Source organism: Somniosus microcephalus, chromosome 22 (genome assembly GCF_052327205.1).
Source record: "Somniosus microcephalus isolate GS21.2 chromosome 22, FLI_Smic_1.0, whole genome shotgun sequence".
Classification (NCBI taxonomy): Eukaryota; Metazoa; Chordata; class Chondrichthyes; order Squaliformes; family Somniosidae; genus Somniosus; species Somniosus microcephalus.
In genome coordinates this window covers 56323699-56350785 of record NC_141008.1, presented here as the reverse complement: position 1 = coordinate 56350785, position 27087 = coordinate 56323699, and the positions used below count along the sequence as shown (strand labels likewise).

The 27087-nt window shown below is 44.7% G+C and overlaps 2 protein-coding genes across 9 annotated transcripts in view; one reads left to right on the top strand and one right to left on the bottom strand.

Moving 5' to 3' along the window:
• nf1a (neurofibromin 1a) overlaps positions 1-27087 on the top strand; it is a 301749-nt gene that overhangs the window by 187377 nt on the left and 87285 nt on the right. The gene's annotated exons all lie outside the window — the stretch shown is intronic.
• On the bottom strand, positions 8663-12926 carry evi2b (ecotropic viral integration site 2B). Its single transcript, XM_085964797.1, has one exon. The coding sequence runs from the start codon at positions 12701-12703 to the stop codon at positions 11654-11656; it is 1050 nt and encodes a 349-aa protein (XP_085820923.1). The 5' UTR covers positions 12704-12926; the 3' UTR covers positions 8663-11653.

The window sequence follows — 27087 nt, the reverse complement described above, 5'->3', positions numbered from 1 at the left end:
GCGCCTTTCCCCCACGGGAGCGAAGCCCAGCCCTCCCCCAGCAGGATGGTGCGCGTACCACGCCCGTTTTGGCGCCAAAGCTCGATGCTGCTGGCCTCCTTGCAGTTTCCCTCAAGGAAAAAAAAAAACTCCAACAAGCCCGCGTCCTCCCGGACGGATGACAAGGTCTGAAAAGCACGGCAAGTTAGCTATGGCGGCGGGCTCAGCGGGCAAACTCATTTCCGTTACGGGCCGACGATTCCTGTGCGACACTGGTTCACAGTGCAGCATCCTCCCAGCTTCAAAGCTGGACCTACTATCCGGCGGCCAGGGGCCTTCCCTCGTGGCAATAAACGGCGCTGCCATGCGTACGTTCGGTAAACGGACGATAAACTTAACCTTCGCCGGTCAGCGTTTTGTCTGCGACTTTATTACAGCTAAGGTCTCACAGGCCATCCTGGGGGCTGATTTTTTTTTCCTGTGCCAACGGTCTGCTGGTCGACGTCCAACACTGCCAACTCATTAATGCGTCCACTTTCCACGCAGTGCCCTGCCACCGCAGCACCGCCGTGTCCTGGTTGGTGGCCTGTGTGGTTCCGTCGCAAGACGGGTTTACGCGCCTGCTCGGCGAATTCCCGGAGTTCACCAGGCCTACTTTTTCGGCTGCAGGCACACGGCACGGGGTGGAGCACCATATCTCCACGACCGGAGTACCCGTTTACGCTTGGGCGCGGCGATTAGAAGCCGGCAAGCTGGCAGCCGCAAAGGCTGAGTTCCAGACCATGGAGCGCCTCGGGATCATCCGGTGTTCGGACAGCCCTTGGTCCTCCCCACTGCATATAGTACCCAAACCAGGCAGCGGATGGCGACCTTGCGGGGATTACAGACGCTTAAACGACGCCACGACACCGGACAGGTATCCTATTCCCCACATCCAAGATTTTTCGGCACATCTGGCTGGCAACTCTATTTTCTAAAGTGGATCTCGTTCGTGGATATCACCAAGTTCCGGTGCACCCTCCAGACGTCCCCAAAACGGCAGTCATCACTCCGTTCGGCCTTTTTGAGTTCCTCCGCATGCCATTCGGTCTGAAAAACGCAACTCAAGCATTCCAGCGGTTGATGGACCCTGTCTTACGGGACCTGCCCTTCATTTTTGTATATTTGGACGACATCCTAATAGCCAGCAAGGATACGACAGCTCACATGGCCCATTTACGTACACTTTTCGCCCGGCTCAGCCAACACGGCCTTATTGTCAATCCGGCCAAATGCACGTTTGGAGTATCCAGTATTGATTTCCTGGGACACAGGATTACCCCAGAAGGCGCCGTCCCGCTAGCCACCAAGGTAGAGGCAGTTACCGCATTCCCGCGGCCTCACCGTCAAACCCCTGCAAGAGTTCTTGGGGATGGTAAATTTTTATCATCGTTTTGTCCCCAAGGCGGCCCGGTTAATGCAACCTCTGTACGAAGCACTAAAAGGAAAGTCGGGCAAGGATGTTCTCACTTGGACACCACAAATGGACCAGGCGTTCCGCGATACCAAGGCGGCGTTGGCGGATGCAACTATGCTAGCACACCCACTCCCGAGCGCGACTGTTGCCCTCATTACGGATGCCTCCGACTAGGCCATCGGAGCAGTTCAAGAGCAGTGGGTCGACGGGGGTTGGCAGCCGTTAGCCTTTTTCAGCCGCCAACTGCGCAAGAACGAGCGAAAGTATTGCACTTATGACAGAGTTGCTAGCCCTGTTTTTGGCCATCCGGCATTTCCGTTTCCTTCTCGAAGGCCGCCCGTTGACTGCATTCGTGGACCACAAGCCGCTCACCTTCGCCATGGCCAAAACGGCGGAACCTTGGTCAGCTTGGAAGCAGCGCCACCTCACGTTTATATCCGAATTCCGAATTCACAGCGGATTTGCGGCATGTGTCAGGCAAGGATAATCTCGTGGCAGATTGCCTTTCCCGGGTTCCAGTCCAGGCAGTCCAGCTGGGCATCGATTTTGTCGGACTGGCTGAGGATCAACTGGCAGACCCAGAGGTACAAGCGTTTAAGACCACGCCTTCCAGTTGGCAGGTTGCAGACGTGCCGTTTCAAGCGGCAGGAACCACGCTCTTGTGCGACACATCCATTGGAGTGCCCCGGCCCATTGTGCCGGTCGAATGGCGCAAGAAAGTATTCCAGGCAATCCACGGGTTATCTCACCCGGGGATGCGGGCTTCTCAACGGCTACGGTCCAGCAAATTTGTTTGGAAAGGCATGCATTTGGACGTCCGGGACTGGACAAACAATTGCGTCGATTGTCAAAAATCCAAAGTCCACCGTCACGTCAAGGCTCCGGTTGCCAACTTCCCAGTGCCTGAGCGCCGTTTCGACCACGTTCACGTGGATTTAGTAGGTCCCCTTCCCGGGTCATGTGGATTCACACACCGCCTGACGGTGGTAGACTGGACCACCAGGTGGCCAGAGGCGATTCCCTTGGCCGCTACCACCGCAGCAGACGTCGCCAGGGCGTTTCTTTCGTCGTGGGTGGCTTGGTTCGGGGTGCCAATGGACATCTCCTCGGACCGCGGTCCGCAATTCACATCAGAGCTGTGGAACGCAGTGGCACAAGGCCTGGGTACCAAGCTGCACCGTACCATCCGCAGGCGAATGACCTGTGCGAAAGGTTCCATCGGTCTCTCAAAGCGTCCCCCCGTGCCAGCTTGAGGGGACCCAACTGGGTGGACAGGCTCCCATGGGTGATGCTGGGCCTCCGGACAGCCCCAAAGGAGGATCTTCAGTCTTCATCGGCTGAGCTGGTTTATGGCCAGACACTCAGAGTGCCAGGTGACTTTCTCCCTCCACACAACGAACCATGGTCTGCGGCTCAACAGCTCCTGCTACATCAGGAGGCGGCTAGGAATTTCCTGCCCATCCCAACCTCGCAGCATGACCTGCAGAGGCCTCACGTCCCGACAGAGCTCATGAGTTCGGACTATGTCTTTATTAGACCGGACGGTCACAGAGACCCGCTCAAACCGCCGTATACCGGACCTTTTCGTGTCATCTCATCAGGGGAAAAGTTTTTCACAGTCGAAGTCGGTGGAAAGTCCAATACCATCTCTATCGACCGGCTCAAACCAGCCCACCTAGATCGGAGTGAGCCTGTCGTGGCTGCCCAACTGCCTCGCCGCGGCCGACCGCCGTTGGCCGCCAGACCAGCCGTGCCCCAGCCCACCGTCTAACAGCCCGATTCAGCCTCAGACGCGCCTGCACCTCTGACTACCGTTTCTGCCTCGCCCGAGACGCAGCTTCTGCCGCAGTCCGGCACTGGTTCTTCTACTAACGCCCCGTTTCCGCTGCCTGAGTTTCGTCGCCGTTCGGCCAGGATCATTAAACCTCCTGCTCGGTTGACAATGTCCGTTAAAGTGGATTCTGGGGTGGCGCCTGTGGCAGAGCCACCAAGGGTCTCAGAACAATTAGTAATAATCCCTTTAACTACAGTGTAGTGCAACCGCGGACTGCACCTTTTAAACTGCCTATTAACTGTACTGTATTGTGTTTTCTTGCACTCCACGTCATGACGCCGATCACGTGATCGCCAGTGGCGCGAAGAACGCGATGACGTCAGCTTCCAGAATCTTACAGTAGTCGTCGAGTGCCCAGCAAGCTGATTAGACCTGTGTACCGTTTCTCCTGTAGTTTCCCTGTTAACTTCGTTATTCATTAAAACCTGTTGATTTGATTCATCGAGTCGAATACCTTATTCAGATAGGAACCTCCGTTCCTACAATATGGTTATTAGTAATAATGGAAGAAACATAGGTTGGGCCTTCACTGGCCAAATTAAAGATACATTAACAAAGTCAAAACACTAACTTAAAAACAACAGATAACTAGCCTGGCAGGGCCATCCTCTGGGCCCCCATGTGGAATGTTTATGTTTCACCTAATCTAACTGATTAAAAAGACACTCAAATTCTAATGCAAGCTTCCCAGGAAAACGAAACTTATCATTTAAGCACAGTATTATTCATGTAGCCATATACATTTTTTGGCACCTCCTAGTTTCTAACATACCAGAAACGCTGTTTACGGAGGTCATGGTCCATCATCAAAGACCCTACCCACCCCAGCCACAGTCTGTTCGCCCTCCTGCCATCTGGGAGATGCTACAGATGCATTCGCACCCGTACGACCAGATTTAAGAACAGCTTCTTTCCCAGGGCTATCATCCTACTGAACTCCACAAATAAACTCGAAAGCCTGCACATCTGCCAATGCACTTTATTATGGTTATGTTTATGTTAATGTATTACAAGCCAAATGTATGTTGAATGTTTAAATGCCTTAATCTAAAGGTACACTCTCGGGAGCCGCAAGCCTACATTTCGTTGTACTGCACTTGTGCACTAACAATGACAAAAGTTGATTTGATTTGATCGGTGGCAGCAAAATTAAGACCAAGGTCCAAAGAACAGGCAATAAGCTGATAAAAATATTAAGAAGGTAAACTTAGCTGCATTTGTAATGGATCTTGGAGCACATGACCGTAAGTGCTTAAGAACCAGGTGATGTGCAGAATTTCTTACATAATCTCTCCAAGGTTCAACAGCTAATTAAACAAGGCCAACTTTGGAAATCTCTGAGAAAATCAAAAACCTGTGCTATAGGTGCCTAATGTGACGGCAAGCAGAACAGTGTCCTGAGCCACTTGAACTCCTGGCTGTAATTTCATCCAACCGCAGTAACGTGAGGCACAAAGATCTGTTTTGGACGGAGGGAACCCCATGAATTCTATTTTCGATCCCAGCTGAAGAGGTTTGCAGTGGAAAGATAGTCGTGCTCGGCCATGGAGGGAGCAGGCTGCAGGCACCACCCGCTGGCAGACCCATTTGATTTTTTTCAATGAGTCTGCCCTCTTGGAGTTGCCTTTGAAGGCTGTGTTACTGAAGTGATTGGCTTCCAGCAGTTTTTAAAATGCATCTTAAAGCAATTGTTCTGTTAATGCAGTTTTTCAGGGTCACATCATTAAGACTATGTACACACCAAAAGATTATACTAGTCTTCGTTTTTCTTTACTCATGGCTAACATGGGTGCGTTGAGCAAACAGCTGGTCCAAATTCCAATTCTGTCTGCATTTCCATGTTTCCCTTTGTCTTTGGAGCTAAACCAGAATAATACAACCATGTTGGTCAAACGGTAGTTAATTTGGACTCCTATATATATTTTATAGTGTTGTCACCTTATTTAAAAAAAATATAAAGAATCTGCCTGTTCACCGAGACTGAGCTCGTGGTGCAAGATTGGTAGAACAAGTTTCTGGGCAAGTTAAACATCAGTCTTGTGATGTAGCCTACAAGTTGAGAATGATGTGATTATTTCAAGTAACAAGTCAACAATATTTATTCAACTTTTATACATTAATACATCTGTGCACACGATTATACATAATGCGTACCGACATCCTCCTTCTTAGGCAGCCCCTCGGAACCGAGGATGACTTGCTTCCACATTAAAAATGAATTTGCAGGTGACTGATGAGTCCAATGCGGGACCTACAGTCTCTGTCACAGGTGGGGCAGACGGTGGTTGAAAGAGTGAGTGGGGTGCTTGGGTTGACGTGCGCTCCTTGCGCTGCTTCCGCTTGCTCCCGGCGAAGAGACTCGAGGTGCTCGGCGCCTTCCCGGATGCTTCTCCTCCACTTTGTGCAGTCTTGGGCCAGGGCTGTATCATTGTGTACACATCTGGGAATCTCCATTCCTTTAGTACGCGAGCCAATCTCCTGTGTCATTGCGCACAGGGAATCGAGACCACATGAACTGCTTTCTGTCCTTATTTTTATATTATACTTAGACATATTATTTCCAGATAAATAGAAAGAAATGGGAAGTAGAAAAGGAGAGTTGGTTGGAGCATCGGAGTTTCATGTTGAAGAGCTGGGAGATGCAAAACTGAGATGCCACACCACTGGCAGAAAGGTGTAGTTGCAGCGTGACTCATTTAAACAGGCAGTTTCCATTGTAACGGTGGGTGTAGGAATTGATGGAAAAATTTGACACACAGTGCACCCAGATGTAAGGTTTTAAATAAAAATTGATGTATATTGTGCTTTTAAAAAAAAAAAAAAAAAAGTTTAGATTACACTTGCAATTTTATTTCATGGGCACCAACATCTTAACGTGAGCAGCGCAGTGGCTTGTGACTCGCTTCATGGTGATGCACTCCAGAATTAGAACTGAAATGAACGCATTGGCACAGAAAGCTATATTCTGTCCCATATTATTTTTGCACTGCATTATAGTGCTACAACAGGAACTGCTATATATTGATGTCTAAAATCAGTGGAATTAATTTTTCAGTAGAATATTTTTTATAAATAAGTCAATAGAAAATATTAGATGTTTGTAACCAGATATTTCTAAATTGGATGAAAATGGTTCATGTTCCACGAGCGAATGAATGATATTTCATAGTTGTGATTTAACGTATTTATAACAAAGAAAATGGTGTAAAGCAATATACTGAGGTGACCCAAGATGGAGTAACGAGCGAACATAAATATACTTGTTAAATTTTCATATTAACACTGTTTTAACATTTTTTTGTAAACATCTGAGCCTTCCAGAATAACAGGAACGTTTGTTTTTGCAGTTTGAATAGCACAGCGGTAACTTGACTGCGCTTAATCTGATCTAACTCAGTTCAGCATAACGGACTTACGACGTTGGCAGAGTTCAGCTTAAATATAGCAATGTAGGAATGTTTAGTTCCTATCAAAAGACTGAGGTCCACTCAGGCGATCAAACACAGAATCCCAGAACCCCCATAGTGCAGATAGAGGCCACTTCGGCCCATCGAGCCTGCACCGACACATATCCCACCCTATCCCCGTAACCCCACGTATTTAATCCCCTAACACTAAGGGTCAATTTATCATAGCCAAATCAACCTAACCCGCACATCTTTGGACTGTGGGAGGAAACCGGAGCACCCGGAGGAAACCCACGCAGACACAGGGAGGTTTAATGAAAACTAACAGAGTTTAACGGATAAATACAGGAGAACATCGAATGTAGGTCGAGTCAGTTCAGAGGCTCCACGAGGACTGACTAGGAGGTCCCCGGGCTGACGTCATCGCGTTTTTCCCGCCGCTGGAGGATCACATGATCAACGTGATGACGTCGTCGCGTTTGGTCGCGCTCTTAAAGGGACCGCGCTCTGTACAAGCAAACAATATAAACAAAGGTACAGATTCAGTCTGTAGCTAACAAACTGTTAAAAGGAATTATGTACAATTGATCTGAGTCCCTTAGTGGCTCCGCCACAACAGCTCTGTTCAGGATTACATCTCTGAAGATTGCCCCATATTTTAGTCTTTTAGGTAGACTACCTTTTATCCGAACTTCCGAAAACCGAAACCCTCTAAAAACCGAAGGTTTTTTCGTTCAGCGTAAGTCGTGCGCACGACATGACCAGAATGGCGCACGACCCCGACCCCCCCCCCCCCCCCGCAGACCGCCCACGCCGACCCCGACCCCCGCCGACCCACCCCCGACAAATTTCCCAGTCTTATAAAATACCTTCCGAAATCCGAAATTTTCCGAAAACCGAAACACGGCTGGTCCCGAGGTTTTCGGATAAAGGATAGTCTACCTGTAGCTTGTGTGGCAACAGAAAGAATAGTAATGAAATGCCCTCTTTAAGCTTCTATATTAGAAAGGCTTACAACTTTGTTGCTCCAGGACTATTCACACTACCTGGTCAGTGTTGCGTTTTCCTCTGCAGGGAATTGCTTCCGCCTCCCTCTGCAATGTGTTGTATGCAGCATCTCGGTTATGTCTTCAATGATTTTTGTTATGGTCCATCAGGCTTTGTTTTCTGTTTCTCCTGTAGCTGCTCTATAGTGCTTATACTTCAAAGACTTGAGTAACTTTGTTAATTTGTCTCAAACTGCTGAAACTTCTCTAACTTAAACCAAGTTCTCTGGATTTCCTCCAGTTTCTTTTGTCCTCTTAGTCTTTCTAGGCGTCTTCCCCCAATCTCTTTGATCTTACTCCCTTCTAGTCTTTGGTAAACCAATATTTCCTACATTACAACAGTGACTACATTTTTTTTAAAGTATTTAATTGGCTGTAAAGTGCTTTGGGATGTCATGTGGTTGTGATTGGTGCTATATAAAGGCAAATCTTCCTTTCTTTTCAAGGTTATACCCGACATCAAAGAAATCCAAAGGAGTGTGGCATATCTTGTATTACTGTTTCAAAATCTGGACTTTGCTTTTAACCTTCATTTAAATACACTTTTGTCCCTTTTAATATGTTACTGGTGAATTTTGTTTTACTGAAGGTCTGGGCATATGCTGACCATAGATAACATATTCAAAATAATAGTTAAGTGGTTCCATCCTGACCAGTTGACCATGTTTTGTGTATGACTGCTCTACCAAAGAGCTGTCTAAATATTTACCGTTGGCGAGTGAACTGATGTAACATGCAAGATAAGCCAGGAGTGAGAACCGAGCGTCATTTGGCCAATCCAAGATGACCCCTCCAGTACAGAAACTCCCATCATACCATCCAGTTGTATTTTGGAGAAAATACAATGCTTTTGTCTCTACTCTCCTGCATGGCCGAGTGTTCGAAACATTTATATTACTCTTTGTGAAAGGACAAATGTAAGAAATCACACAACACCAGGTTATAGTCCAGCAGCTTTATTTGAAATCACAAGCTTTCGGAGCGTTGCTCCTTCGTCAGGTGAAGTGGAGAGATGCATAAAAACACAGCTTATATAGTCAGAGAATAATGTCAGATGTTTACAGCTAATCTTTCTAACTGCCATTTATCACACCTCGGCAGAGAGATAATCACAGCAATCAAAGGTGTAAATGGTGTCCAAACAGGTCAGTCAGGAAAACATTACATCAAAGAGCAATGAGGTGGGGTCACAAGGGGTTTATATTTCGCTAATTTCTATTTGTGTCATCTGACCCTTCAGTTTGGCTTACTTCAAAGTTAATACCGAGTTTACCCAAACCATTTGTGGTCCCCTCTTAATCACTTATTTTAAGACTGTAAAGTTTGAGTTTTTCCACGTATTTCCTCATGACTCATCTTATATCTCTATATATATTTGGGATCGGTCTTGTTGCTATTCTCTGAATTCTTTCTAAAACATTTATGTCCTAGCATTCTATTAACTTTTTTTAATTGCTTTGCCACACTATCTGGACACCGAAATTAACACGTCAATCATTACTCCCCAAGTCCATTTAGAAGTTTGTTAATTTAATTCCATTAATTGCATACTTCTGACCCACTTTTTTTTCCAACTTGCATATAATGCTTCTCATTCATCAGTGTTAAATTTAATTTGGCACATCTCTGCTGAGCTGGATAGCCAATCTGAATCTATCTTTCAAATGTCCTCAGTTTCTATTGCTCGCCCTATTTGTGAAATTGACTGGAGAACCTGTAATTGTGAAAATCTTCACGTTTATGGAGTCCGGCGTTCCATTTGTTTAAGTCGAGATCTTCAGATGATGTTCTGTGTACCAATGTAAGAAAATATCTGCACTTAATGAAAACTCCAGCTGATGGTTCCATTGCCTTTTATTACGTCTCCTTTTATATTCGATGGTAACATACAAGCTAAGACTTAATGATTAAAACGTGCAGATCTAGATTAGCATTGTTAAAATTATTTACAACATTTAGCACTACAAAGAAATGATTAGTTTGTAACCATGTTCTGAAATGCATTCTCTCTCCGCTGTTCCCTCTGTGGCTCAGCAGTATATTTGGATCCTTTGCTAAGATTTTAAAAGATGAAATATAGACCAAAATTGAGAACGTGGCAGGAAGGAATGTTAAATCTCCCAGCTGGGAATAGGGGAAATTCATTGCAGTTATTTGCTTCATGTCTCACTGATGATGTAAATCTCTTTCTTTGGAAAACAATACTGCCTACACATGTTCGTCGTGTTTTTGCTCCCAAAAAAAGTAGTCCATTTTTTTTTTTAACAAAAACCCTGTGCGAGCATCACAACTTCCCTGGGAGTTCAAAGCAGAGCAAACTCGATGCAGCACCAACAAATTGGCTTTAAGCTTAACTCTGCTCAACCAGTGTGATATTTCCCACAATAACCACGTGGCCTTGGTGAAACTGCAAGATGATGCTGTGCACTCGCACCCACAAGAAGCTCTTTTGAAACTGCTGAGACTCATTTCTTATTAGACTCGCAGTCAGCAATGGTTCCATCTGTTTGCAATGGATTTATACCCAGAGCCCAAAGGTGAAAGGGAAACGTTTTAAGCAGCTGAACTAATGTCATCTAGATGTTACTGCTATACCCGCGCCCCTGCCCAAAAAAGCTAATTGAAATATGCGTACATTATTACCAGCTGTATATTTTCTGATATTTATCTATGCAGAAGGTTGAGCTACATTATTTGTGACTGTTGGCCCACAGAGGACTCTGATTTTTTTTTTCCCCTTTTGTATCAAGATTGCAGTATGGTGCTGAAGAGCACGCACAAAGCTATGACTCAATCCCAAACTTGTGTGGACAGGGTTGGTTACAGGGAAAGGGCGTCAACAGACATGTGAAAGCATGCCAGCCATGTGCCCCTCAATCGATTGAATGGCTGTTTGGGTCATAGGAAAATTGATTAGATTTTACAGTCTAAAACCTTTCTTCAAAAAAAAATTCACAGTTAACTGAAACAAAGCAAGATTAAAATGTGATATGGGGCATGAGTAAGGTTGGGGCATGAGTAAGGTAGAACGAAAGCTGGAGGAAGAAATGGGAAAGCCTAACACTGGCACAAATCTAAAAGCAAACTGCAGTGCCATGGGATATGATTGTTAAAGCGTTGCTTGCTGGTTTTTAGATTCCAAAGTTGTATGTCGTGGATTTTTTTTTTTTTTTTTACAAAAGCTCATTAAAACATTAATCCAATAACATTTCTGCTTCGAAAAGACAGCCCATGGAAAATACCAGTTTTTTTTGTTACCTGTTTTTTTTTCTATTTTGACTATCAGTTGAGGAAGAGGTGCATGTGTTTAACTCTGGTTTCGTGGGGTTGCTTAGCCAAGCGAATGTTTATCCATTTGTAGTCTTAAAAAAAAAAAAAAAAAAATGTGCTTTACCATCTGAATACAGGAAATGCAGCACTTGCTGTTGTATTGTGGTTGACCACTTTAATTGCGAACTGTACATAGGGTGGCTGCTGAGAAGGGAATTGGTGGATGGATAATAAAAGTGAAAAGCATTTTGAGGTACTTCACTGTTAACCAGTTACCCTGTGTCTATGTGCAGAGGTGGGAGTGAAACAAATTGAGTGAATAGGCTTGTATTGCTGCCCTTTTAAGTTTAAAAAAAAAGCAGAAGCACATTAATGGATTTGCAGTCTATAGGGGATTTTGTTTTTGTATGTGTGTGTGCTCAAATCATGTCACCGCTTCTAACTTTGCATATTGGAAAGATGCAGTGCATTGCACTTCTGGCATGATGAGCTATTATAACTTAGCTGATTTTTGAAATTGTGATGTGGCGATGCTGCTGCACAGAAGCAGTTGCTACAGGAAGGCAGCTTATGCCCATAGCCTTGGAAGAAAGTGACCATGTAGCCAATGCGCACTTGCTTTTGCAGTCGTGAGAGCTAAAACAGACAGACACCCAGTACTTCAGACTTGCAGCTCAGAGAGTGGTGGTGGCAAATTGAAATCATTCACAAGATCCAGAAAATCCTGTGGAGGAGGCAGAAAGTTGGTGCTGTTTGGATCAACATCAGGAACTGCCTGAGGTGGGCCTGGAGCCTCTGTATCTGTTGCAGGAGGTGGAGCATGTGGGTCATTGTCATTCAGTGGACCTTGTGACTCAAGAGGAGGTGGTGGAAAATCTTGGCCTTGTGTTTCATTTCCTATTTCATTTTCCATTTTGACTTCAGGCACTATGAGCTTTTCTTCAATATCGGGTGAAGAAGCATTGATGATTCCTTCAGACTCCTGCACCTCCATTTTATATTGATCCAGTAGTGATTCCTGTTTAGATTTTTTAGACAAAAAGGTAGTGAGTGAGGGGCGTTTAGCTGGAGCAGCATCTATATCATTGTCTTGAGCTATATGTCCAGAATCCTCACTGTTGGGGACTGGGCAAGTTCCTGCCCATGTGACGTCCTGTACAGAATTCTTGCCTGAACATCTTTTCCACACCAGAATGCCTATTATTATGACCACCATTAGCAACAATGCCCCGCCGATAAAGCAAGCAACGATCGTACTTGCAGGCACTTCAGCATCTTGGTGTTTGGTGCTTGGCTTGATAGTGCTTGGCTTGATAGTGCTTGACTTGATAGTGGTTGACTTACTAGTCATTAACTTAGTAGTCGTGAACTTAGTAGTAGTCTGATTTGCCACATACGAAGTAGGCTGAGAGGTCGAATTTGGAATCAATTGTGCCGTAGTTGAAAATGTTGATGTGTACTGTGAACTGATGGAAGGTGTCGTCAAGATAGAAGTGTCGCTGGGACGAGCACGTGAAGGTCCACTTGTGGTGGTTGGCGTGCTTGTGATCCCGGAAGTTGTAGGGGTCAGGGTACTTGAGTCGTGAAATGAATGGGATGCAATTGGCTCTATTGTGATATTTGATCCTGCTGTTGACGTATTATTCATTGCGGCTGTGCCCCCTAGGCCATTTGCCAGTAGTGCCAGTATAGTCAACTGGATTGCTTCCATCTTTCCTAGTTTTGAAGAGACAGGATTTCAAAACCAAGACCAGGTTGCTGATGACTATAAACACCTGAAGAACAAAAACATTATTTTTAGTTTTTTTTTTTTGAAGAATTGTGTGGCCTTTCCAAAAATACTTTTGCTTAAAGGAAAAACAAACCTGGTGCTTTTATTGTGGGTGTGTTTAGAAGAAAGATGTGGGACGCACACACTTTGAATATCAAGTTCATAAAAATAAAAAAAATTCACACCATAAAGCAAGTTTAAAATTGCCTGTTTTTGACTTGCTTGCGATAGTAACTGTTGTCGAAGTGTCCAAAGCCATTGTTTCAGTCCCTAGCCACCGACTCCATCCCCCTCCCTCGCCACTGTTTGAGACTGAACCAGACTGTTAGCAACTTCGGCGCCCTATATGACCCTCAGCTGAGTTTCTGACTCTCTATCCTCTCCATCACCAGGACCGCCTACTTCCACCTCTAACATCACCCGTCTCCGCCCCTGCCTTAGCCGATCTGCTGAAACCCAGACCCATGCCGTGGTTACCTCTGGACTCGACTGTTCCGATGCTGTCCAGGTCGGCCTCGCACCTTGCACCCTCTGTAAATTTGAGCTTGTTCCGTTTACCTGTTACCCCTGTGCTCGCTGGTCTACATTGGCTCTCGGTCTGGCAATGCCTCGATTTTATAATTCTCGCCCTTGTTTCCAAATTCCTCCATGACCTCGCCCCCTCCCTATCTCTGTAACCTCCTATAACCTCCGAGATCTCTGCGCTCCTCCAATTCTGGCCTCTTGCACATCCCCAGTTTCCATTGCTGCACCATTGGCAGCCGTGCCTTCAGCTGCCTAGGCCCTAAGCTCTGGAATTCTCTGGCTAAACACCTCTGCTGCTCTACACCTCTTCCTTTAAGACACTCCTCAAAACCTAATACTTTGACCTGTCCTAATATCTGCTTATGTGGCTCGGTGTTTATAATCGCACCTGTGAAGCGCCTTGGGACGTTTTACTACATTAAAGGCGCTATATAGATGCAAGTTGTTGTTGAAGTGTAACCGTTCCATTATGCTTCCCCTTGTTGACCTGTTTTATGCTTTCGAGGGGTTAATTGGAAGATTAGAAGCTAGTTTTGGCATGACTGATTTCATCTGCTTCAGTGACATCACGAATGGAAGCAGCAGATTGTGAGCAGCGTTCCTCATTCATGATGCCAGTGGAGCGGAGTGTTCTGATGCCCCAGCAGGAGCGGTATTGCCATAAGTCTCTGCTCGCAGGCTGTCTCTGACCAGCTGTTTCTGAGTATGGGACAATGGTGGCTGAGGCACTGCTATCTACACACTTATTTCCTTGATATTTACTGTTAGCGAGCGAGCAAGTCAGTCAACTGTACTTCCACTTAGAGAGGTTGTTAGTCTTCTATTGTCAGAGGGTAAATATTTGCTGGTGGGTCATTGATGCACAAACATGACTTATTTTTAAAAGCATTCTTCCCTCCCCCTTCTATTTCTAAAATTCCCATATTTCCTGGTCACAGGTAGTGAGTAGTGTGACTGCCATCTGCGGCTCTTAAAAATGTTCTTGGCTGTGCCCATGAAGTCCAAAATCCACCTTCAGAAGCTTTTATTTATTTAGCATGTTGAGATGTCCCCAAGCATTCCACACGGGCATTGCTTTTGAAGTGTAGTCATGTAGGAAAATGCGGCAGCTATTCTGCGCACTCAACATCCCGCAAACAGCAACGCGATAAATGGATGGTTAATCTGTTTTTGCTCCAAGTAGTTGAAGGAGGATTGTTGGCCAGGAAAACCACCTACTCTTCGAATATTGCCATGGGGCCTTAAATGGCCACTTTAACAGGCATGTAATATTTTAAAAGGATGTACACCAAAGTAGTGTAGAAGGGGCTTATTAAGGGAGAACTTTGCTTCTATTTTCTTTGAATGGAGCATGCTAAGATTGAAAATTGGTTACACTGTTGTGTCCGCAACTAAATGGAATGACACCCCATTTTAGTGAACTGTATGTCCAATTTAAGGTGAAGAACAGAGCAGTAATCTTGTATTCAGCCATTAGCAGTGGCATGCAGCTCGCAGAATGCAGTGCAAAGCACTCTCTTCTGATACAAACGTACTTTTCTAGCTTGCAGCATTTTTGCACCTGTTCCAGGAGAACGACCTCAGTGTGTCGTGCTCCCTTTCACACTCTAAAACACGGAGACAGTCCCAGTAGTGTTGCCAGAGTGTGGGGCCACATTTACTTTAATTAAACCACTGGTTTTAATCCAATGGTGTATTCCTGGACCTACACTTTCATGGGTCTGTGATGCTGGCAGTTTGGTGTCGGTCAACTAGTATGCAGTATGGATTGTAGCCAACAGAGGAAGGACTATGCATCTGCAGTGTGCTGCAGTTCTGTAGTGTAAACACACCTTAAAATTAATCCGGGTCCGTAACTCTGATGCTAGTACCTGCAATAGCGCACCATTCACTAAATGCCACTGGAGCAGTGGATGTGTTTGAGCGGCAATGCAGATCTCGTGTTGCGTTTCTGTACTCAACCTTAAGCAGGTTTGTGCAGACAGCTTCTGACTAACATTGCACATAATTTAAACATGAATAAATTCACTGATGGTGGACTGGAAACACTTTTTTTTGGAGTGAACTGATGCTGTTGCCTAGCGATTCTGTACGCTTAATCCTTACGGTGAGTCAAAATCAGCCTGTGAATGAGCCCGAAAATTACTGCATTTTCAAAAAGCAATTGTGATCTTGGGACTGACTTTTTATCTGAACTGGAAAATGCATTTTTTAAATGCTATTTAAAAAACAATATGCATGGTAAGGCCATTATTCAGCTTCAGGGCAGGCGAACTAGGATATCAGATAATAGTTTAATTTAACTGCGTTCACCGACAAAAAAAAAAATCAAATGGAGCTCAATTTAAGCGGACTCGGTTAATTAATCTCTGCTCTGAAACAATATCTCCCGTAATCCTCCCTTCCTTTCTGGAGCGTGGTGCTTAGCTGCAGCTCAAATGAGACTTGACACCTGTTTTGCTTCCTGAACATATTTCAACTGCTGCCTGGTATCCCAGTTTATGGGATTATATTTTTAATTCTTGGTTTGTTTTAATTGATTTTTGCTCCCTCCTCCGGTTGAGCCGGGATGAAATTGGACAGCTTCTGCCAATGCCGCTGTATAATTGGCTGCAGGAAATGAAGCACACACATAGTCCGGGAGAAGTTGCCATTCCGCTCCCCCGGCCCCCCCACCCAAGAGCTAAAATTGGGAACTCGCAGTGTAAGTGGAATCTCCCTGATCAACTTTTCCAAAATGGCTGACTTCATTATTCGTTCCCTAAACAGCACAGCGAGAGTGACTGCACACAAATGTATGCAGAAGCAATCTGCTGCACAGTGCCTTTGTGTGCTCTTGCTCTTGCACTGTGGCGATGAGGCACAATTTCATATCCCCCCATGGCAAGTTCCCCAGCTCAGAAAATCCAAGTGGGAGGTTCCAGGCGGAAACCCAGGGTGCTCTCCACCGAGGGAGAAAATAAATCTTGTGTGTCAGCCCACGCTGCTGTTGTTTATTTCCGATACCCCATTCTGAAAGCAGCATTGGCAGAAGCTTAACGCTCCCGCCGCCCTTCTGTCCCTCAGTCAGCTATTGGGAGCTGGTACAAGAAGGTGGTTAAATGAGATGGAAGAAATTTTTTTTTAATGCTCGCGAGTTCAAGCAATATTTGGTGCCATGATGTGTGCGTTGCGGTGTTCTTTTTAGTTTGAAGAAAGTCTTAAGTTTATATGGCACCTTTCAGAAACTCGGGATGTGCCAAAGCGCTATATGGCCAATGAAGTACTTTATGATGTGTATTCACTGTTGTAATGCAGGAAACGCAGCAGCCAATTAATCAATAAACTTGCAGTAAATTATTTTTGCTGGCCCATAGCCACTCGGTGCATAGGACTACATAAGATCTACGGCACAGAAACAGACCATTTGGCCCAACCAGCCCATGCCGGCGTTTATGCTCCACTCGAGCCTCCTCCCGTCTTTCCTCATCTAACTTTATCAGCGTAACCCTCTATTCCCTTCTCCCTCATATGCTTATGTAGCCTCCCCTTAAATGTAACTATACTATTTGCTTCAACCACTCCCTGTGGTAGCGAGTTCCACATTCTCACCACTCTCTGGGTAAAGAAGTTCCTTCTGAATTCTCTATTTGATTTCTTGTTGACCATCTTATATTGATGGCTTCTTGTTTTGCTCTTCCCCACAAGTGGAAACACTCTATCTACTCTATCAAAACCTTTCACAGTTTTGAAGACCTCTATTCGGTCAGCTCTCAGCCTTCTCTTTTCAAGAGAAAAGAGACCCAGCCTGTTCATCCTTTCCTGATGGGTACTGTATAACCTTGCATTTCTGGTATCATCCTTGTAAATCTTTTTTGCACCCTCTCTAGTGCCTCTATATCCTTTTTATAATATAGCGACCAGAATTGTTGGCTTGCTTTTTTTTAATGGCCTGTTCTGTGTTGCTGTTTTGTGTATTTGTACTCTGATCCCTTTGCTCTTTTACCCTGTACGAGTGTCAAATGTGCAGCAAGAACTAACATTGACTGTGCCATGAATTCTCTATAAAAATAGCCATAGAAGTAGCCATATATTGTGTATTAAAATGGATATCGTCAAGTGACTTCAAGTAAGTCACCTATTAGATAGCAAATTATGATTTGGCGGTGCCGTTTTGGTTTATGTTGCCCCCTGAGCCCCCAGATTCAAATACTATCTTGTAGTCAGATTTCCATTGTTGCCGACATATTTTGTGAGGCACCTCTCATGCTGCCTCGCACGCACACGCAGTCTCTCGCTCGCACACACACACGCACACATTGCTAATCCTCTGTTTAATTGCTGAGCAACCATGCACAACACTTGAGAGATTGATATTTTGAAATCACAAGCTAAATCAAGCTAGTCATTGGATTAGGTTTCTTGACTGATCACAAATTGACTGAACTATTTTCTACATGTTTTTATTAAGAAATTTATTTATTAACACATTTAGGTCCAAAAATAAGATCGCACCTGTGCTTCTGAAAACACTTACCACTGACGAGCTTGGACTTGGAGGTTGAAGGGTGCGTCTGTTTCTGCAGTTGCTGCGCATTCCGCATTAAGATATATAGGTTCCTTTAAAATTAATAACTTTGCATTTGTTGTCACGCTCGGTAATGGAGTGAATAGTCTAAAGCGATCATTGTATGTGGTGTCGTGCTGTCACTTGTTAATTTTGAGGTTTTAGAAAAAGGGAAGTAAGAGCAGTTGCATGTTGTCCGGATGTGAAGAAATTAGTTAGAAACCAAGTGTTGTGAGCGCTGGCATTGTTTCTGAAAATAAAATTTGGAACTAAATCCTTTAAAGATTAAACTACGAATGTCAAGTTTGCAATGTTGTGTAATTTGCTGCTTGCTTCTAGTGCTACATTCAGAGAGCTCCCATTTTATTGTAAGCCTGTTTTGTGGCATTTTACTTTGCTTCGGCTATCCTGGTAAGTCAGGGTTAAACAGTCTGTGTAGTTACACAACCTGTACTGGTGCAACTCCATTCCTGGTACGGTTCTTCTGTAAAATCCTGTGTCTGACTCTCTCTCTCTCTCTCTCTCTCTCTCTCTCTCTCTCTCCACTCAAGGGTTGCACTATGTTGACTAAAAGTTGTTGTTGGAGAAGCAGCATGGGTGAGCAGAACTCCGCTCTCATTTTAGAAAGACTCATTTCAAGCCTTTGTACGACCTCTCCCATGAACTCGGCTAACTGGGTCAGGAAGTTGCCTCTTGGCTAAGCCTCTGAATGAAACGTGTTGCCGCAATTGTGCACCACGATGAAGAGGTGGCGGAGAGGAGAAGACGAGCTGAACTCCACTGAGTGGAGTGGACTCCTTTGGTTTTGCCTTCCCCTGTATTGACATTGCAGTTCACAGCCGGGCTGCTTCATGCAGCTCATTAAAGCCACTTTTTGAGCGGAACCAAACCCCCCTGTTCCATTCTCTCCTTTTAACTTTTTTTCTGTTGAGCACCACAGTGCTGCTGGGCTGCGGTACGAAATACAGAAACCCAATTGACGCCTAAATGTCCTCTCCAGTTACTTGCATTTTTGAGTCCATCATGCTGCCCGTTCCCTGCAAGGATCCAGAATTTTATACTTGGGATTGCAGTTATTGGTAGAACTGTAGTTAGCTGCACTCCTCTAAGGTAAAAGCACTTCAACATTACTCAAGCAAATAGGGTTTAACCATTGTTGAGGATAAAGTTTACCCACCTGCGCAAGTGTATGAATGAATATTTTCTTAAAATTTAAGACACAGCATCCCCAGCAGATGGCCTGATGTTTATTGGGCATTCAGCCTTTTTTGTTTTACACTGTAAAATACTTCACTCTCTTTTTTCACCCCTTAAAGGGATCGCCCCATGCTGCCCATTCTCCACAGCCAGAGGGAAGGTGGTGCTCAGATTGCTTGGGGTGCGAGAGCACAGCTGGGATGACACTTCCCTCCCTCACCTCCCCGTTCACTGTAGAAATGGACCAGCCCGCGCCCAGGCAAATTCCCTCGAGGGATGTGCCTACGATTGGGAACTTGGCGCTGCGAGGGATCATTGGTGTGACACCTGTGTTTGGGTACTCGAACGGGCTGAGACAATGCCATGGGTAATACTTTATGACCTGTTATGGGCATTCACGGTCGCATATACTTGCAGACAACAATTATATATTCGGTTCCAAGAATGCAGTGAGGGTACTGCATGAGTTTATAGCTGGTTAAGAGAAAAGTAAGGAAAAGTTGGACCAGACAGTAATGATTTGTACTCGCACCTAATGTGCTCTATTAATTTTCTCCACTAAAGGCAACTTCCATATGTTAACATGCCCTCCTTATGAAACTAGGAAAGGTGAGTACTTTTAGCAGAGGGGAGAAAAACAAATTTATTTAATTTTTTTTTTTTTTTTTAAAAGGGGCCCACCTCCCTTTCTGGAAATAAATGTTGATGCTGGCTATCTTGCCCTGATAGTGGAATAGGAGTGTCTCTTGTGAAGAAGTTCCTAAGCAATTCCACCATCTTTTTCAACTGAAGCTCAAAGGGCACAAGAATATGTTGAGACACGGCAATGAACTTGCAGGCCCACCAGCCCAGCGGAAACTGGGTGGTGACACCACAAAGATGATGGGCAATGACATCCCGCCTCGTTGCTGTGGCAATGTTCCCCTAGGCCTACCGCTGGGCCAGGCAGTAGGCCTATTTAGGATGCTAACCGGGCTCCTGTGGCGTACATAGGACCCCGGTTGCCATTTTTGGACTGGGCATGCGTGTCCATGGCTCCTCTTGTAAAGCTGCTGGGATGTTTTGTTGTGTGAAGCGCACGAATAAGTACAAGTTGTGTTTATTCCCATAATCTCTGTAAATGCCACTCAGTAGGATATGTGCCAAAATTGGGCCTGTGTGACTTGCATTATTGATTTATCTTTCCCTTCCCTCCCCCACCCCCCTGCACTTCACCTTTCCTTGATGACTCCCGAATTCTTTGTGTAGGCAGTTACACGTCTGGATGCTCGTCACACTGATGAAATTTGTTAGCACACAAGTGTTTGCCAATGGATCGGCATGTACTTTTTATATGCTGTTTCTAATGTAATCCTGTCCATGAGTAATGATTTACAGTAAATCAGGAAAGTTACATGACTGAAATTGGAGGTTTGCTCACTTAACAGTTCAGTATGTCATTTGTTTATTTTATATTGTAAATTTATCAAGTATCGATTAAGTGAAGAAATAGCATTCCTACTGAATGCAGCCTTTGTGATTTATCTTTGTGCAGGTGTGTAGTTCTCACCTCATGTATTCATAAATACCGAAGTAACCCTGGTTACTGTTGAACGCACAGTACTTTATTAATTATGTCAACTTTTTAAAATGTTTGAGTAAAGGGATCTTCGAATAAAATCTGATACATAAATTTGTGATTGTGTACCAAAGCTTGATTTGAATAAAATAATATGCACGCTTGTTCACCCGCATGTGTGCCTACTCGCTGGCTCCCCTGATGGCTCAGTGGCTTAATGTGCCTGGTCTGCTTCTGGAACAAGGTAACTGCAGCTGATCTCAGCTGGGTGGTAATGGCGGCCACAGTGCAATTGACTTTGGTGTTCTTGGTTAGAAGGGAAATTTGAAACAGGGTTGCTATCCACTGAACCCAACTGGAATGTGTGCATCTATAGATGTTTGGCTGTCATGACTGCGCTGTTTGATTTATCACTTAATATTCCGCAATAAAAACAGACAATGCTGGAAATGCTCAGGTGACGCAGCATATGTGGAGTGAGAAACAGAGTTAACGTTTCAGGTGGATGATTTTTAGTCAGAACTGGGAAAGGTTGGAGATGTAACTGATTTTAAGCAAGGGCAGGGAAAGCGGGCCGGGGAGGAATGAACAAAAGGGAAGGTCCAAAGATGTGCGGGTTAGGTTGATTGGCCATGATAAAAATTGGCCCTTAGTGTTAGGGGGGATTAAATACGTGGGGTTACGGGGATAGGGCTTGGGTGGGATGGCTGTCGGTGTAGGGACCGGGTGCTAGTGTTTGGATGATCAGCCATGATCTCGTTGAATGGCGGAGCAGGCTCGAAGGGCCGAATGGCCTACTTCTGCTCCTATCTTCTATGTTTCTATAGGGTGGAAGGCAGGAGAGATTAAATGGCAAAAGGGATGACTGTGCAAGGCAAAAGGAGATGGTATTGGGACAAGTAAAGAAACAAAAGATGGGATTCGAAGAGGTGTACATGGGAAAAACAGAATCATCAGCTGCCGTCTGGAAAAAATGGGGGCACAGGTTATAACCTGAAATTGCTGAACTCTATGTTGAGTCCAGAAGGCTATAAAGTGCCTAATAGATAGATGAGGTGCTGTTCCTCGAGCTTACGTTGAGCTTCACTGGAACATTGTAGGATACCGAGGTCAGAGTGGGAGTGGAGCGGAGAATTAAAGTGACAAGCGACCAGAAGCTCGGGGTCACGCTTACGGACTGAAGAGGTGTTCCACAAAGCGGTCACCCAATCTGCTTTTGGTCTCCCCAATGTAGAGGAGACCGCATCGTGAACAGCGAATACAGTATAGTAAATTGAAAGTACAAGTAAATCGCTGCTTTGGGTCCCTGGACGATGGGAAGGGAGGAGGTAAAAGGGGAGGTGTTGCATCTCCTGCACTTGCACAGGAGGTGCTGTCCTGAATGTACTGTCTGGATTGCAAAGGATGCTTGGGTGAAGTTCTAACTAGAAGGCTGCTAGTACCGAAGGAACTGTGTTCCAGTATAAGCCTGCCTTTTTAAAACAAATATATCAAGGATGAGAAAATTCCATTCAGTCTACCGAAGCTCATTCCTCTCGTTCTAACCAAACCAACCCAGCATTTAGCTGTTTTGAATGCTGCCGATTATCTATGGCCCAGAAATTCGGGTCGGGGGCTTCCCGCGGGTGCAAGCCCCCGACCTACACTTACCTAGCGCGCCGGCAGTTGACCTATTGGCCTGCGTGGAATTCCTCTCCGAGGCCTGTCCCAGAGGCCGGCGCGCTATGCTGGCGTGCCCCAGAGGCGTAGTTAGTGCGAAGCATCCCCTGGGATCACGTGAGCAACAGGCAGCCAATCGGAGCAGGGAATGCTCCATTCATAAGTCTTGACAGATAGACCTGTCAAAACGTATAAATGCTGAGGCTGTAAAACTGTACTTTACCTTCAAATAATTTTTTTTTTTAAATCACACTTTGTAAATAAACTATAAATGACATTAAATAACTTTTAAACAAAAATTTAAATTTTTGAAAAAAATAATTTTATAAAAAACGTGGCTAAAAATAAACTTACCTTTAAAGTATTTAAAAGTAAAAAACCTGTGGGGGGAAAAATGTTTTAATTTTAAATAATTGACCACTTACCTTCGAAAATGAAGTCCTTACGGCTGCTTTTTACATTTCTAAAATGTACAGACTTACCCGCACGTTAAAACCTGGAGGAAAAAAAAGGAAGTTCAACGCGCACGCGCAGACTCGCGCACGCGTTCGACCTCTGAACCCCTTGGTTCAGTGGATCGGAAGTGCCGGTTTTCCGCACATGCGTAGTGCATGCAAGATTCCGGCACTTCCATCGGGTCCACGCGTGAGTACTCCGTCCGTACTCGCGCGTTGGGACCCGAATTTCTAATACAATCTGCTGGGCAAGTCAGCAGAGATATCTGATATTTATCAGCCTTTGCATGAAAAACCTCCCCCTTGTATCTGTTCTAAATTTATTTTACATTAGTTTACATTTATGACCTGCAATCCTATTCAGTCTTATCTCAAAATAATCATGGTCACCCTAACCCAGCTGTTTAATATTTTACATACTTATAAAAGCCTCTCCTTAACTGTCCTTTCTCTTGAGGTGTACAAATTGAGCTTTAATCAGCTTTCCCCGTCGGGGGAAAAGGAGGAGGAGGGAGATGGTGGAATATGTTGGTTGCTGTATGAGCTGCTTCAGAGCCGAGCTGAATTTCAGCCAGGGAGGCCGAATCTTCAGCCAGGTCACCGAGTGCTCTTGCACACCTCTTAGTGGCTGGTGAGAGAGCGGTATTAATGCATGTCTGGGCGCAGGTTTTCTGCTCCCCCTCTCTTGGTCAGGGATTAACAGTGCAGGAAGTGGGGAGGGTGCATGGAAAAAGGGAATGTAATATTAAGTACCAGTTGTGTTTTAAACACTTGGGGAAATTGAAAAATGGAAAATGTTTTTTATGTTTTAACGGGGCTAAAAATAAACTTGCCTTATTGGACAGGGTTTTTAATGTATAAATGAGTAATAAAATTAAATTTTTCAAAACTCTTATGCTGGTTAAAGCAGGCCTCACGCCTGTTTTTACCAGGCGTAAGAGTTTCGCAGGCATTCAGCGAGTGGAAGTTGGGCAAATAGCGCAACTCTCCACCCGCAGAGGCCCATCTCCCGCGGATGTGGAGGATCTGTCAAGATTCTTGACAGATTGCAAGTTTCAGGTTTTAGCGCATGCGCTTCCCGGAACTTGTGCGGCCCCTACGAGCACGTACACACTCATAGGGGTCGCAGAATATGGCCCAATGTTTCAGGAGTGAACCTTTCATCGGAACTGGAAGATATTGCAGACCAAAAGCATTTAAAAAGGAGTCTTTCCTGCATATCCCATTCTTGTTTCAGATTTCCAGCACCTGTAGTTTCTTTTGCCATTCATTAGATTTGCAAGGTTATGGGGAAGCAGCTGGGGTGTGGGACTAAATTGGACAGCTCTTTCAAAGAGCCGACACGGGTGTAACTGGCCGAATGGCCTCCTTCAGTGCTGTAAGATTCTATGATTAATGTAATTGCAAAATACTGCGGATGCTGGAAATCTGAAATAACAACAGAAAATGCTGGAAATACTCAGCAGGCCAGGCAGCATCCGTGGAGAGAGAAACAGAGTTAACGTTTCAGGTCTGGGACCCTTCATCAGAACTGGAAAAAGCTGGAGATGTAACAGATATTAAGCAGGTGCAGAGACAGGGGGGGGTGGTTAGGAGGGGAGGAAGAAATAGAAAGAACATCCTGTACTTTTGTAAGAGGCAGGAAAGATAAAAATGTTGCAAATGGGAATGGCAAAAATCATACTGCATGAAAAATGGGGGCAGGGATAATTATCTGAAATTGTTGAACTCAATGTTGAGTCTGGCAGGCTGCAAAGTGCCCAATCGAAAGATGAGGTGCTGTTCCTCGAGCTTACGTTGAGCTTCATTGGAACAATGCAATAGCCAGAGGACAGAGAGATCAGAGTGGGAGTGAAGCGGTGAATTAAAGTGACAGGTGACCGGAAGCTCAGGGTCACCCGTACGGACTGAACGGAGGTGTTCCGCAAAGCGGTCGCCCAATCTGCGTTTGGTCTCCCCAATGTAGAGGAGACCGCATTGTGAGCAGCGAATACAGTATATTAAATTGCAAAAAGTACAAGTAAATCGCTGTTTCACCTGGAAGGGGTGTTTGGGGCCCTGGACAGTGGGAAGGGAGGCGGTAAAAGGGCATGTGTTGCATCTCCTGCGCTTGCACGGGAAGGTGCCAGGTGAAGGAGCAGGACTGTTGGGAGTGATTGAGGAGTGGACCAGGGTGTCGCGGAGGGAGCGGTCCCTTCGGAATGCTGAAAGGGGAGGTGAGGGGAGGATGTGTTTGGTGGTGGATTGGAAACTTTTGGTGAGCTCAACCCATTATCAGGTAGTCGTCCGAATAGGCATGTACACTCCAGCTCCGTTTGAGATATAACATTGGTAGAGAAATAGACTTTTTAGGAATTACTTTAAAATTCCCCTTCATGATTTCTTCCCCTGCTATATTCTCCAAACACCAACCACCTATACTGGTCAAGAGAGCTTTTTTCCAGGCATCTGCCAACTTATTGTATCGCCAAGAACTGGAAGATGCTCGAGAACCACAACACTTGCTCCCTTCCTTTCTGTAGTTAAGCACTGCCCCCGCCCCCCTGTTAGTTGTGTATAAAGTGGGACCAACACCAACAATGCCAAGACTTGCATATTTCTAGTAATTCCTTCAGTTTGGACTATATGCTTTAAAAGATCGGGCAGTACAATCACCAATGTTGGGAGGAACTCTAGCTTGTATTTAGACGAGGCAGTCACGTAATTAATAATTTTAAGAATGCTAAAATCAACAGATATAAATGTGGCCTGAAACGCAGGTGAAAATATACAAACCGTTACAAAGCTTGTGCAGTTTGCCTCGCTACAAAGATATTTCATTGGGCACCAAACTGAATAGCTTTTTTTTAACTAACCCTAACCTGCTTTATCTGTTAACAAAATGTAACCCAACTGTTGGGTTGGGTAATCCATTTAAGTCGTAAATAGGTGTAGCCTTTAGATTTAGCTAAATCTAATCTGATTAGTAAAACCCACTTCCTTTTAGTTTGTCTTTCTAATCAAGCAAATAAATTTGTTTCTCTAATCTAAGTATCTATTATACAAAATTTACTTCTCGAGGCTTTTTTTTGGCCTCGCCTATTTTACTTTGAGTGAACTTTATCATCGGAGCAGCGACCTATCTTGTATGTGATGTGCATGCCTGTGTCATATCTGTTTCTGTTGTCCTCCATATACTTTCACCAAAATTAATGCAAGACTCGCAAACTGTTTTAATCGGACGCCTTTCAATCTAACGCGCTGGATCTGTCGGGATTAGCTCCACCTCTGGGCTACTCCCCAAGTATTAGTCCTGTTGTCACCAAGTATTCTCCGATTCTGTGACAATTTTTGCAAGTGCAATAGACAGTTCTGTGGAGCTTAAAATAAAAATGGGAAATGCTGTAAATGTGCAGCAGTTCCGCCAGCATTTGTAAAGAGAAAAGACTGGTTAATGAGGACAACTTGCATTAATATAATGCCGTTAACGTAGAAAAACATCCCAAGGTGCTTCAGAGAATGAAAAAGAAAGATTTGCATTTCTATAGTGCCTTCCACAATCACTGGACATCCCAAAGTGCTTTACAGCCAAGGAAGTACTTTTTAAAGTGTAGTCACTGTTGTTCTGTAGGCACAAGGAAAACAAGTAGAACCAGAGCCTGCAACCAAATGTTTGTGACTTGGCCTCCACAGGTTAAAAAAAAAACTGAATATATTTAAGAAGGAGATAGCTAGATTTCTAGACACAAAAGGTATCAAGGGGTATGGGGAGAGAGCGGGAATATGGTATTGAGATAGAGGATCAGCCATGGTCATATTGAATGGTGGAGCAGGGCCGAATGGCCTGCTCCTGTTCCTGTTCCTATTTTTCTATGTTTCTATGTAAAACCTGATTGAGCTCCTTCGTTCAAAGTGTTGATTTGTGCTATAGTTGCACAGGCATTCGCTGCCTTATAGTACCCCATCTTTTTTTCCCCTTTCAGACACCGACAGACCTGTGCATTTTCTCTATTTCGGTTTTCCAGCAATTGCAGTCTCTTCTCTCCTCCCCCACCCCCTCCTCTTTTTTTCTTTGCATAGTTTTAAATGTTTCAACCAATTTAAATGCTCCATAGTTTTATCATTGGCTTTGCAACTTTATTTCTCTTATTTTGCCAAATAGTTTTTCCTTGTATGCCAAATGCTGCTGTTGGTCACTACATGTACACTGTGAGAAAAATAAGATGGCAGGTTTGCTAAAGTGTAAATTAAAAATAGAAAGCCAGACATAGACATCTGAACTTCCAAAACTATCCTGAGATGAATTCCCTGAGCTGTCAACCCCTCGCAGTCATAACTTGAAGTGCTCTGAAGAGGTTTATATTCGAGGTCATCTCTATTGAGGTCGATGGGGATAAGCAACTCT